This window comes from Mobula birostris, chromosome 16 (assembly GCF_030028105.1).
Source record: "Mobula birostris isolate sMobBir1 chromosome 16, sMobBir1.hap1, whole genome shotgun sequence".
In the NCBI taxonomy this organism is placed as follows: Eukaryota; Metazoa; Chordata; class Chondrichthyes; order Myliobatiformes; family Myliobatidae; genus Mobula; species Mobula birostris.
Genome location: NC_092385.1, coordinates 64477853 through 64492128, shown reverse-complemented (window position 1 = coordinate 64492128; position 14276 = coordinate 64477853). Strand labels below are relative to the sequence as shown.

General features: G+C 44.8%; 1 protein-coding gene across 3 annotated transcripts in view; it reads left to right on the top strand.

Moving 5' to 3' along the window:
• plxnd1 (plexin D1) overlaps positions 1-14276 on the top strand; it is a 159467-nt gene that overhangs the window by 139483 nt on the left and 5708 nt on the right. For all 3 annotated transcript variants that reach the window (XM_072280756.1, XM_072280757.1, XM_072280755.1), the window contains 8 exons: positions 1996-2099; positions 2659-2722; positions 3064-3098; positions 6952-7056; positions 8252-8415; positions 11354-11501; positions 12942-13082; positions 13651-13725. In XM_072280756.1, coding sequence (XP_072136857.1) covers positions 1996-2099; positions 2659-2722; positions 3064-3098; positions 6952-7056; positions 8252-8415; positions 11354-11501; positions 12942-13082; positions 13651-13725 — 836 coding nt within the window. The remainder of the gene's footprint in view (positions 1-1995; positions 2100-2658; positions 2723-3063; positions 3099-6951; positions 7057-8251; positions 8416-11353; positions 11502-12941; positions 13083-13650; positions 13726-14276) is intronic.

The window sequence follows — 14276 nt, the reverse complement described above, 5'->3', positions numbered from 1 at the left end:
ATTTTTGTTGTTCGATTCCTGTGATTAGCAGTGTTCTATCCAGATGGTGCATTGACCTTTCCTGTATGTAATATATGTGAATGATTTGGATATAGATGCAGGAGGCATGATCATTAGGTTCATACATGACATAGTGAGCAGGTGGAAGTCAGTCTCGGACTGCAGAGTGATATCAATATGTTGATGAAGTGGGCTGATGTGAAATAACACTCAAAGGTACTAGAGGAACTCAGGACAGGATGCATCTATGGAGGAAAATAAACAGTTTCAGGTTGAAAACCTTCATCTGGACTGAAAGCAAGAGTGGAGATGGCCAGTGTAAAGAGGTGGAGCAAGAGCTGGCAGGTGACAGTTGGATCCACGTAAGAAAGGGGAGGGATAGACAGATGAGGGAGGGAGGAGAGGTTGGAGTGGTTAAAAAAAACTTGGAGGTGAAATTTGCTTCTTTCTCACTGAAGAAGACTGAATCTGTTAGGACAGTGGACTGTGGAATTAAGGAAAGGAGGTGAGGAGGGGAACCAGAAAGATAGCAACACTCACAACATGCTGGAGGAACTCAGCAGGTCGGGCAGCATCCGTGCAAACGATCGGTCAATGTTTCGGGCCGGAACCCTTCGTCAGGACTGAAGAGGGAAGGGACAGAGGCCCTATAAAGAAGGTAGGGGGAGGGTGGGAAGGAGAAGGCTGGTAGGTGCCAGGTGAAAGACCAGTAAGGGGAAAGATAAAGACGTGGGGGAGGGGGGAGCAGGGAGGTGATAGGCAGGAAAGGTGAAGAAGGAATAGGGGAAAACACAATGGGTAGTAGAAGGAGGTGGAACCATGAGGGAGGTGATAGGCAGCTGGGGGAGGGGGCAGAGTGAAATAGGGATATGGGGAGGGAGTTACTGGAAGTTGGAGAATTCTATGTTCATACCAAGGGGCTGGAGACTACCTAGACGGTATATGAGGTGTTGCTCCTCCAACCTGAGTTTAGCCTCATCATGGCGGTAGAGGAGGCCATGTATGGACATATCCAAATGGGAATGTGAAGCAGAGTTGAAATGGGTGGCAACCGGGAGATCCTGTCTGTTGTGGCGGACGGGCGGATGTGCTCGACAAAGCGGTCCCCCAATCTGCGTCGGGTTTCACCGATGTAGAGGAGGCCACACCGGGAGAACCAGAAAGATGAATGTGTAGGTGATAGGCAGATGGAGAGGGAAATGAGAGGGATGACAGGGGCAAGTGGGATCATGGGTGTTAAAAAAGAAAAGGGATAATTGTTACCAGAGGTTTTCATACTGGTTATGAAATGACATGGTTCTAAAATAAAATAGATAACTTGATTAAGAGGCATGTGGGATACTGCCCTTCATTAGTCAGGGCACTGAATGAATGCAAGGCCAGCGAGGTTATGCAACTGGATTACTGTGTGCAGTTCTGGTCACATATGAGAAGAACATTATGGTAGTGTTGGGGAGGGTGCAGAGGAGATTCACTAGAACATTGCCTGAGATGGAGTGTTTAGGTTATGAGGAGACACTAGATTTGTTCCTTCTGGAGTAGAGGAAGTTAATGGGGAGTGTGATTGAAGTGTATGAAATTATGAGGGAAACATTTCCCCTATATCAGAGGTAGAACTAGAATTCAATGAGACCAGCCACATCAACGCAATTATTCCAGGAACCAGGTGACATGTAGTGAGTGACACACCTGACATCCCAAAGCCCTTCCACCATCAAAGGACACTTTGCAAACCTTTGAGCTCTACACCCAGAAGGGCAAGGGTAGTGGATCCTCGGGTTCACCTCCAAGGGGCACTCCATCCTGACTTGAAAGTACATTCCCTCATCGCTGGGTCTCCCTGCCCCACAGCACTGAGTGTACTTTTCACCAGGACAGTAGTGGTTTGACAGGCATTCCAATCTGACAGGCAGCTAGGGGTGGGTAATGGCACATTGTCAAGGATTGGAATCAACGGTGGCTAACATCCATTCTGACTGCGTCTGTCATTGACAGAGTGGTTTCCATCGAGCAGTGACAGCCTTATACTACGGGACTTGGACAACACTTCCATAGTTGAAGATGGCCGGAAGAAGCTCAACACCCTGACACATTACAAGGTAAGGAGTGTGCAGATTTCCCATAGCCCATCACACCATACCAGGGGTATTAGCAGGGCACCACTGTGAGCACAAACCACTGGTCATCATTCCCCTCACAGGTCCTTGTTCAACACCAAGACCCCCACCCATGGAGAGCAGAGTGACCTAGCATTGTTCCACTTACTCCTCCACTGACCACCCCCCCTTAACACATCCCCAACTCTTCCTTCTGACTCTCCCAGTAACACCCTCCTACTTAATTCACTCCCACAGACCACCCGGATCCCTCTCACCCATCCTCATTCTCACAGATTTCTACTCTGTTGCCCCTCCAATTCCAGATGTATCCATACCTGGCTGTGCTTTCAGTTCCCTCCTGAGACCTCTTAGTCTCTCCATCTCTCCTTGCATAAAGTGTTTCTGTATTTTATTATGTTTCTATGGGTATCATTAAATGAAAATGAAGGTGCAGGACGATCACACAAATTTGAAGTCAAATTCATGTCCTGTCAGAGGCTGATTGAACTCGACTACAATGGTTCACATAATGTTGACTTGTGATTGTACAACTGTGCAGGTCCCTGATGGAGCCTCATTGGCAATGAGCTTGAAGGATCAGCGGGACAGCACTCTGGGACGAGGTGGGTCTGATCAAACAGACAGGACTATATGAAATCACAAAACAATGTGAGATGGAGTTCCTGTTGCGATCAACTTTCAGCTGCGAATGCTTGACTAAATAAGGGTCTTTGGATAACATTTAGATTTAAACGACAGTTGCAAATGAGTGTATGCATGTTTGAAAATCCACATTGAGGTATCCTGTAAACGTGTGACAGCTGATGTATCTCCTAGCATATGTGGCCATTGCACGATTGGGAGCTTTCTTCACTTCCTACACAGAAACTGCCCTCTTTACTGATCTGTGTTAATGAACTGATATATGAGTGGGCCTTATTCAAAGTGTTCAATTGTTTTACAGTGAAAGACCTGGACACTGAAAAATACTTCCACTTGGTGAGTACCTCTTCCTCACCTCCCTGTACTGTAAATATTTGCAGTCCAATGCAGCACGATTTTTCTGTGGCAGGGCAAGGCTGGGATTCAGTTCACTGTGACTTATTCTTGGATAAGACTAACAAAGCAGATGCCTCTGCCTGGGAATGTGGCCTTTCTCTGTGCTGCTGGTGGAGTCTGGGGTAACGGGAACTGTCACAGTACCTGGTCCATCCACTGTTGTCTGGTGCTGACAGAAGCTCAGGGCTGGAACTAGGCCTACATCACAGGTCCTTCAACCCAACCACTTATCTCAACAGAAGTCACCTACTAAGTTCCTTCATCCAAATTTTTCATAATCATCTTTTAATCCCTTCCATACTATTTATTACAAATTTCTATAATTTGCTCATTGCACATTCAGATAGAGATGTAACGTAAAGAATTTTACTCATGTATGTGAAGGATGTAAGAAATAAAGTCAATTCAATTCAATTCCTTTGTGTGTTTATCCAGCTTTCTCTAAAAACTTCCTTGCTCTTGGTTTCAGATTCACCCTGTTGCTCTGAGTTCCATATTCTCTGCAGACTGCTGCAGGACTTTTCTGAATACCCCTTTAAATATAGTAAAGTTTGGCACGCGGCCAAGTGGTTAAGTCATTCGTCTAGTAATCTGAAGGTCGCTAGTTCGAGCCTCAGGTGTGGCAGTGTGTTTGTGTCCTTGAGCAAGGCACTTAACCACACATTGCTCTAGTCTGTGTGAGGAGTGGCGCCCTATATAGACTTCCAATCTGCACCTTGTAAGGCATGAAAATGCCCGACACAGGCCTCTCATGGTCTAAGTCGATGATCCCTCCTCCCCTTTGATAATCTGCTGTCCCATTGTTTGAGAGAGAGTTAAGAGAAACTAGAACTAGAGGTCATAGGTTTGGGGTGAAATAGTTCATAGCCAGTACATGCTTCATACTCTTGGAATTTCCTTTATTCAGAATCAGAACCCAAGACTGATTCCGCAACTTCCCTCTTCATCGTAGCAGTAGCTTTTCCCTGGTGGACAAGATGATTCATGGTTCCTATCACATTACAGTCATGAGTCAAGAATGATGTGTTCTGTGGTCAATTTCTCAATATATTGGTTTAAGAAATACCAACTCACATACACTTTAGGATTTCCCCTCCACAGTGTTGTTGCTAATTTAGTGTAAACAATATGCAGAATAAAATCACCTGTGACTCTCCTGTTTAATTCAATCTCCTACCTCACCACAGCTGTTTGGGGGCCTAAAGACAATTCCTGCCAGTGGTTTCTGCCTGTTGCTATTTCTCAGTTACATTCCACACCACAATTTTCCAACCCATTCACCCACTCCCCCCCCGCCCTCTCGTGCTCTGTAACCCCACCCATCGTGGTCTGTGACCACCCCCATGCTACACTCCATGATCTCCTGATCCCTCCCTGTGTCCTCCAACCCCCTCCCTCCATGTCTTCCCCATGTCTCACGCCATGTTGCCCCCTACTTCCCAAATCCCACTGTCTGTGTCAGAATTCTTCAGTACTTTTGTCCACATACTTTTCCATGTTCCACTCCTGGGTGCCTAGAATTGAATTTTCTTCAATTATTATTGTGTTTACCTTGGAATATGTTATGTGAGCTTTAATTTATTTCATTTTCTTTGTAGATGTAGATATCCAACATTAATGTGGATGTCCTTCAGGTTTGATGGGATATCCCCCTTGTTAATGAGAGAGGCGAGAGACGGGATTGCTTGGTCTTGACCAAGATCTTTATGTCCTTTGTAACAACAGGCAAAGTCCTAGAAGACTGGCGAGTGGTCGAGCATAGAACATAGAACACTACAGCAAATACAGGCTCTTTGGCCCTCGTTGTTGTGCTGACCTTTTAACCTACTCAAAGATCAGCCTAACCTTTCCCTTGTACATAGCTCTTCATTTTTCTATCATCCATGTGCCTAAAAGATTTTTATATGTTTGGAAACATAGAAAACCTACAGCACAATAAAGACCCTTCAGCCCACAATGCTGTGCTGAACATGTACTTACTTTAGAAATTACCTAGGGTTACTCATGAGTCCTCTACTTTTATAAGCTCCATGTACCTATCCAGGAGTCTCTTAAAAGACCCTATCGTATCCGCCTCCACCAGCAGCCCATTCCAGGTTTCTTGTGTATCTGCCTCTACCACCTCCCCTGGCAGGGCATTCCACACACTCTTCACTCACTGTGTAAAAAAAAAAATTATCTCTGGCATCCCCTCTACACTTTCCTCCAATCACCTCAAAATTATGCCCCCTTAACTACGTGATTTCCACCCTGAGAATGTTGTTCCATTTTTCACGAAGGGAAGTAAGGATGATCCTAGAAACTACAGAATAGTGAATCTCACCGGTGAGCTTGCTTTGTCAGAGGTAGGGAAGTTACTGGAGAAGATGCAGTACATTTATGAGCACTTGGAAACCCATGGCATAATTAGGGGCAGTCAGCTTGGCTTTGTGCTACACAGGTCATGTCTTACTAACTTGATTGAGTTTCTTGTTGAGGTGACAAAGGTGATTGATGAAGCTAGAACAGTGGAAGATGTCTAGTGCATTTTAATAAGGTGTTTGGCAAGGTCCCTCATGGGAGGTTCATCTAGGTGATTAAGATGCATTGAATCCATGGTTAATTGACTTGCCCATAGGTTAATGGTACCTATTCTGGCAGGAGTTCTGTGATTGGTGGTCTTAAGCAGGTACCTGATCAGATTCTGCTGAGACCTTTGCTGCATGTGATATACAGAAATCTGGATTGACAGATTAGTAAATCCACATATAATGTGGAACTTGGTGGTGGTGTGGGTAGTGTAGAAGATTGCCAAAGGATATAGTGGGATAAAGATCAGTTGCATATATGGGCAGATAACTGGATGTGAGCTGTTGCACTTTGGAAGGTATAGATATAAATACCTATATAAACGTTTCATAGGAAATGGTGGGGCAAATTTTTTTTAAGTAAGGAATGGTGGGTCCCTGAAATGCACTAACATGAATGGTAGTGGAGGGAAATAAGATGGAGGCATTCAGGAGGCTCTTAGACAAGCCCATAAATGTGCCAGAAATGGAGGAATATGGAGGAAAAGGGATTAATTTATTTAGGCATTTAGTTGTGGACAAAGGGCCTGTTCTAGTGCTTTTCTATGTTCTACTTAAATGGTTGGGTTCAGTTGTTCTCCGATCTTGGCAATCCATTTGCAAACATTTTATCACCAAATGAGGAGACATCATCAGTGCACTGTTAACCTGTGGTGTGTGCTCCAAATGCTTGACCTTTATCTACTTATCAATCAATTGATTGGTCATCATTACGGAAATTCAGTTGTGATGTAGGGAGGGGGTCTCATCGCAGTTGGTTGTATGGTGAACTCTGTGCATGTCTAGAATTTTGCCTGCATTGGCTTATAGATGGGATGAAGGTCTGTATGTCTGTTTATAGAATTGTTTGCGGAAAACCACATTTCTAGGAACTCTTGCATGCTGCGTGTTCCATTTCGCTGATGCCCAGTCAAATTTTCTGCCCCTCTTGATTTTCACAGGTAGAGACTAGGGAGAGTGGATCATGCCTTTATATAGCCAGTTGATGTTCATGGATTCTTGTGGATAGTTTTCTCCCAGTCTGGCCAATGTAGTATATGCTGCAGTCTCTGCATTGGGTTTTGTAGATCACATTTATCTTGTTCTATGTAGATCCCACTCTAGGACTTGCTAGTTTAATGCCTTTCCCTCCCTGTTATCCATTCATTCCAATAAGTCCATGTCAGTTCTATCGAGTTCACTTTGTGAAGGAACAGGAACTAATCACATTGTTTTCGTCACACTAGGTGCTTCCAAATGATGAGCTGGTTGAACCCAGCCGCTCACACAAACATAAACAATGGAAGAAAGTTTTGCCGGAGATCTACTTGACTCGACTTCTCTCCACCAAGGTGAGGTATTTATGTGGTGGAATACCCCATGGATGATAGCTGCAGCGGACCCTAAGTTCCTCCTGGCGCACCATGTGTGTGCCTTTGTTTGCACATGCTTGTTCAGGAACTTCCTACAAGACAGCTGTGATATGTCTCCTTGTACAATGTATACATTGTTGTGTCTCAAAGGGCGAGAGCCTGCAGCTAGCAATGCATCCCCACACTCTTGTCGCTATCTATGAATACCTTCCGACACCTCTACCTGTATCGAGAGTCAGTGGTGGGGCAGACAAAGTAAGTGCTCACAGTTCGGGACAACTCAATCTTTATTAATGCTCGGAAGCATACAGGCATTCAGTTGACCCATATAGCTCTCAATGATGTTGCATTTAACTCACTGCCCTAATTTGTTACTCGATTCATTAAAGCATAAAATTCACAAGTTAGACTCATATACAACGTGTACAAGATGAACTGGCTAGACTCACTCCAAAGGGTCGAATTTTCCTCTGCGTTGTGAAATTAGGGTCCTTTATTTGACATGGTTGTTCCCAGATTGCTGCTGCCAAGATATTTGATATTATTCCTTGTATATTCTATTTGCACCAATTTTTTGGAATTTTACAGCTCCTTCCACCCCCAGCTGAACCAATCAGACACAGAGGAGTTTGCTCTTGACACTTCTCCTGTGTTGGTCTAATGACCAAGATTCAAGATCCAAGATTCACAAACTTTATTATCATTCTAACCGTACATCAGCTCTGCAGGGCAGAATGAGACAGCGTTTCTCAGGGGCAGTGCAATCATAACATAACAAACGCAACACTAAATAATAAACGTAACAATAAATAGTAAAACACAACAGCCACATGAAAACACAATCTTTCCTGGTGGCTATTTCACTGTGTTATCCTAGGCCCCTACCTATCTCTTATTACTAGAATGACAACTGACTGTAGCCCACTGCTGAGTTCTTGGATGTCATGGAAGATATTTGAGTGCATTGCATTCTAGTACCACCAGGTGGCTGCTGTCTTCTTGTTTTCAATTTATTAGACTTCTAGAGCTTGAATACCACTAAAATCAAGAACAAGCAATTCCCTTGCAACCCCTACCCAACCCAACAATATCCTCCAGCAGTATTACCCTGGATAGTTTGCACTGTATGCTTTTCCCCAATAGCTCTTCGTTAACCTCATTCTCCCCATTTCAGGGCACGCTGCAGAAGTTTCTGGATGATTTATTCTGTGCACTTCTTAGTATCCATACTGTGAAGCCCCCCTTTGCAGTGAAGTATTTCTTTGATTTCCTGGAGGAGCAAGCTGAGAAACGGGGAACTGCTGATCCAGACACTCTGCATATCTGGAAAACTAACAGGTAAGATCACAGCCCCAGACACGCTCCACTTCTGTAAACCATCTGGAAAACTGGTGAGACACTGACCCAGAAACTGATCCGTCTGGAAAATATAAATCTGGAAAGGATACTGATGCAGACATCTGGAAAACAATGAGGTGTGACATTGACACATCTGGTAAATAGGTAAGACTGATGCATCTGGAAAACAGATAGATGAGCCTGAGCCAGGTGTTCTTCACATCTGGACACTGAGCTAGATGCCCACCACATCCGGAAATCAAGCAAATGAGTAAGCATCTTCTTACAGTGTCACTTGGAGAAGTAGCAATGGTTAAATGGACAATGTCATATCAAGGGATGTATACAACTTGAAATTCTTGCTCTTTGCAGACATCCACGAAAATAGAAGGGAACCCCAGAGAATGAATGACAGAAAAACATCAGAATCCCAAAGCCCCCTTCCCCCCCCATGCACAAGTAGCAGCAAAGCACCAACCTGCCCCTTCCCCCACCATTCAGCTGAGAGCATCAGTGCCCATCACCCACCAACCAAAGTCCCTAAAGAGAGACCATGATCTGCAGTCCAACAAAGACTATTGTTCACCCAACAATTCGACATGCCACAGGTTCTCTCTCATTAACAAGGAACAGAAAGGTGTCACCACAGCAAGGGGAAGGGAAAGGGACCAACAAAAACAGCAGCTGTTTCGATGTTACAGCTTTTATTCTGAGTTTTTCCAACTTGAGAAGAGGGAGAGAGAGACCGACACTCTGACAGCCAATCTGTTGTTCGTGATCTTCCGTTTCTCCTATGACGTCTCAGTCGACGACATCTCATGGAATCCACCCGTTCACAGCGCCTCACCCTGAAGGCGGGCGTCTTCCAGGCTGCATTCTTGAGATATCAACAAACGGCTGGTGGGAACCACTGCTGTAAAGAACTGTAGTTTGAGTACAGCATGTATATGTAATTTCAGTCCCTGTATTCTATACCTTCATGAGGGATTCCTTGCTCTCCATGAGGCAGAAAAAAAGGAAAGTATTGACTAGGTTATCTGGCCTCAGTGGTTGAGAAGACGCTGAGTCGATTGTTGAGGAGGTGGTTTAAGGTTACTTCGAGGCACATGAAAAAGAGTCTGTAGTCAGCATAGTTTCTTTAAGGGAAAATCTTGCCTGACAAATCTGTTGGAATTCTTTGAAGATATAACAAGCAGGATAGACAAAGGAGAATCAGTTGATGTTGTGTACTTATTTTTCAGAAGGTCTTTAACAAGTTAAGAGCCCATGGTATTACAGAAAAGATGTATAGAGCATAGAGCATTGGCTGATTAGCAGGAGGCAAAGAGTGGGAATAAAAGGAGCCTTTTCTGGTTGGATGCTGGTGACTAGTGATGTTCAGTAGGCGTCTGTGTTGGGGCCGCTTCTTTTTACATTATATGTCAGTGACTTGGATGGTAGAATTGATGGTTTTGTGGCCAGATTTGCGGACGATATGAAGGTAGGTGGAGGGGCAGGAAGTAGAGAGGCTGCAGAAGGACTTAGTTAAGGAGAATAGGCAAAGAAGTGGCAGATAGAATACAGTATTGAGAAGTGTATAACCATGCAGTTTAGTAGAAGAAATAAAAGCATTTTCTCTAAATGAAGAGAAAATTCAAAACCTGAGGTGCAAAGGGTCTTTAGAGTCCTCATGCAGGATTCCCTAAAGGTTAATGTACAGTTGAGTCTGTGGTGAGGAAGGCAAATGCAATGTTAGGACTAGAATATGAAAGCAAGGATGTAATGCTGAGGCTTTATAAGCCACTGGTGAAGCCTCACTTGGAGGATTGTGAGCAGTTTTCGGCTATCTAAGAAAAATGTGTTGACATTGGAGAGGTTTCAAAGGAGATTCCGGGATTGAAATCCTTCTCATAAGAGAAGCATTTGATGGCTCTGGGCTTCCACTCATTGGAATTCAGAAGAATGAGGGGTGACCTCATCAAAACCTATCAAATGTTGAAAGGTCTTGTTAGAGTGAATGTGGGGAGGATGTTTCCAATGGTGGGGGATCTCAGTCCAAAATGAGACTGGGAAAGCTGGAGTTGTTATCCTTGAAACAGAGGGGGTTGTGAGAGGACCTGATAGAGGTGTCTGAAGTTGTAAAGTATTGACATAAGCAAAGAGAAACTGCTTCCTTGGGCAGAGAGGGTAAGGGCCAGAGGACACAACCTCAGAATAGAGGGGTGTCATTTTAGAATGGAGATGAGGAATTTCTTTAGCCAGAGAATGGAGAATCTGTGGAATTTGTTACCACAGGTAGTTGTGGAGGTGGTCAATGGGTACATTTAAGGCAGAGGTTGATACATTCTTGATTAGTCCCTGCATGAAGAGATATGGGAAGAAGGCAGGAGACTGGGGATGAGAGGGAAATGAATCAGCCATGATGCAATGGAGAAGCAGATTTGATGAGCGTAATGGCCTGATTTTGCTCCTATATCTAATGGTCCTGTGCCCTCAGGTGAAATGCAGGTTCCCTCTATCGAGGCCCGTGTTATTTCTTTTGGAAGCGTTGTTCCAACGGATTCCTTGAAAACACTGTGGCCATCTTGACATAAGCTGAGGCACAGGTTCCAGCACTAGCCCTGAAAATTAGATCTTCTCCTGACACGGTAGCATAGGACAGCATGGTACTGTAGCAGGTAGTGTCATGCTATTACAGTGCCAGTGACCCAGGTTAAATTCTGCTGCTCTCTGTAAGGAATTTTTATCTTCTCCCCATGATTACATCGGTTTCCTCCAGGTGCTCCAGTTTCCTCCCACATTCCAAACTCGTATGGGTTAGTAGGTTAATTGGTCACATGGTTGTAATTGGCAGCACAGACTGGAAAAGGCCCGTTACTGCGTTTTGTCTCTATATAAATAACAATATCCTGAAAGAAGTACTTCAACTTCACTCCATATTGCATTTCTCTGTTTCCAGCTTGCCGCTTCGCTTCTGGGTGAACATTCTGAAGAACCCTCAGTTTGTGTTTGACATAGAGAAGACTGACCACATGGACGCTTGTCTGTCAGTGATAGCTCAGGCCTTCATCGACGCTTGTTCCATCTCAGACCTGCAGCTCGGAAAGGTACATTGTCAGTTTGACAGAGGACGGCTGAAATCTACTTTCTGTTTAATTGGTTAGAAAACAGAATAACAGATGTCAGAAGTGAGTTACAGTATGGAAGGACTGGGTCTGCTTCAGCTGCTTATATAAAAAGAACTGGTCCCACTCCCTTATAGCCCTGCAAATCCTTCAATTTCAGTTGCTTTGCCAACTTTTGTTGAATTTCCCTTCATTACTCACCCAGCAATGTATTCTAGCCTAGAACCACTCGCCATAAAAATGCGTTTTCCTGATCTCACTTTTAGCTTGTCGGTCGTCTTTGTTCTGTGAATCCTGGCCATTACCTCCTCTGCCAATGGAAGTGGTTTCTCTCTGCTTATGTCAACACATCTTCAGACGCCTTTATCAAGTCCTGTCACCGCCTGCTGTGTTCTGAGGATATCAGCTCCAGCTTCCCCTGTCTCATTTTGGGCTTAGACTCTTCATCAGGATTGGAAAGGAAGTGGGGAGAAGCCAGAACAAGAAGATGAGGCAAGGGGAAAGAGTACAAACTGGCAGGTGATAGCTGAAACCAGGTGAGGGAGCGAAGTAGGTGAGTGGTGGGGGGGTGGGAATGAAGTGAGAAGCTGGGGCAGGGGGTAATAGGTGAAAAAAAGTAAAGGGCTGAAGAAGAAGGAAACTGATAGAGGACAGTGGACTATGAGAAAGAGAAGGAGGAGGGACAACAGACGGAGATGAAGAGAAGACAAGGGGTAAGACGGGAGCCAGAATGGGGAATGGAAAAAGAGAGAAGGGGAGGGTAGAAATCACTGAAAGTTAGAGAAATCGATATTCACACTGTCAAGTTTGAGGCTACCCAGTCAGAATATGAGCTGTTGCTCCTCCAGTCTGAGAGTGGCATCATCATAGCTGTTGAGGAAACCATGGACCAACATGTCAGAATGGGAGCAACACACATCAAAGTTGCTGGTGAACGCAGCAGGCCAGGCAGCATCTCTAGGAAGAGGTGCAGTCGACGTTTCAAGCCGAGACCCTTCGTCAGGACCCTTTGTCAGAATGGGAAGTAGAATTAAAATGGGTGACCATCAGAAAGCCGCCCCCCCCCCCCCCCCCCCCACTTTTTGTGGTGGACAGAGCGAGTGTTCAGAATTACTGAGCCTCAGTTGGAGTTTGTGCTGTTGTTTTCCGGCAGAGGGACCAACACACAAATAATTTGGAGCTCCTTGTGGCATTTCATGCATGCTAATGCTTAGGCACAGTGGGTGGGAAATGCACAGATGATTATTCCCCATAGCCACAGAAACCTCAAGCTAGTTAATCAACAAGATTGCATGGGCAATGAATGACCAGCAATAAATGCTGGCCTTGATAGCATTTCCCCATTCCCAAAAGCAGCTGTTGATAAACAACTACTTCATGGAGCATGTGGAATCCTTGTTATTTTTTTATTGCTTTCATTAGGATTCACCAACAAATAAACTCTTGTATGCCAAGGAAATCCCTGAATACAAGAAAGCGGTGCAGAGCTATTACAAAGAAATCCAGGAAATGATCACACTGAGTGAACAGGAAATGAATGCTCACCTGGCAGAGGAATCCCGGGTAAGTATCAAACCTACTGCCCCTGCCCATGCATTGTGTAAAGCGGGATTTGCTTGAGTACTGTCCATGAACATGCAGAGAAAATTTTGAGGATGTTGCCAGGATTTGTGGACCAGAATTATAGGGAAAGTTTGGGTAGAGTTCGGACTTTATTCCCTGGAGCGTAAGAGAATGAGGGGAGATTTGATATACACAATTATGAGAGCTTTTGACAGGGTGAATGCAAGCAGCTTTTTCCCCCACTGAGGCTGAGTGGCGGATGCAGGTTCGATTTCAACATTTAAGAGAAATTTGAATAGGTACATGGGTGGGAGGGGTATGGAGAGCTATGATCCAGGTGCAGGTTGATGGAACTAGGTAGAGTAATAATCTGGCACAGACTAGGTGGGTGAAGGGCCTGTTTCTATGCTGTAGTGATATATAACTTTAAGTCATGTTTAATAGATAGTGATCTATTCAATATCTATTGAATCTATCGAGGATAGGTTCTTTGCGTCTGGAAATGAGGAACTACAAACAAGCTCCGGCTGCAGATTTCTAATCGATCTTTTGTTTATTTTCATTACAGAAATACCAAAATGAGTTTAACACAAACTTTGCCATGGCTGAGATCTATAAATATGCCAAACGATATCGCAGTCAGGTAAGAATGTTTCGGCTCTTCACACCAAATTACTGCAGCAAACCACCTTATTAAAAAGAAGCAGTCTTATTCCTTTTGAAGTCCACCTCCCCACCACACATGTACATTCGCTCAGACACACTCTAAGGCAAGCATTGAAAGTCACTCATCCTGGTACACACACACACACTCCATCCTCCCACTAGGAATAGGGTTCCCCTTGTCCTCACCTACCACCCCACCAGCCTCCGGGTCCAACATATAATTCTCCGTAACTTCCGCCACCTCCAACGGGACCCCACCACTAAGCACATCTTTCCCTCCCCCCCCACCCCACCCCCACTTTCTGCAGGGATCGCTCCCTACGCGACTCCCTTGTCCATTCGTCCCCCCCATCCCTCCCCACCGATCTCCCTCCTGGCACTTATCCTTGTAAGCGGAACAAGTGCTACACATGCTGTTACACTTTCTCCCTCACTACCATTCAGGGCCCCAGACAATCCTTCCAGGTGAGGTGACACTTCATCTGTGAGTCGGCTGGGGTGATATACTGCGTCTGGTGCTCCCGATGT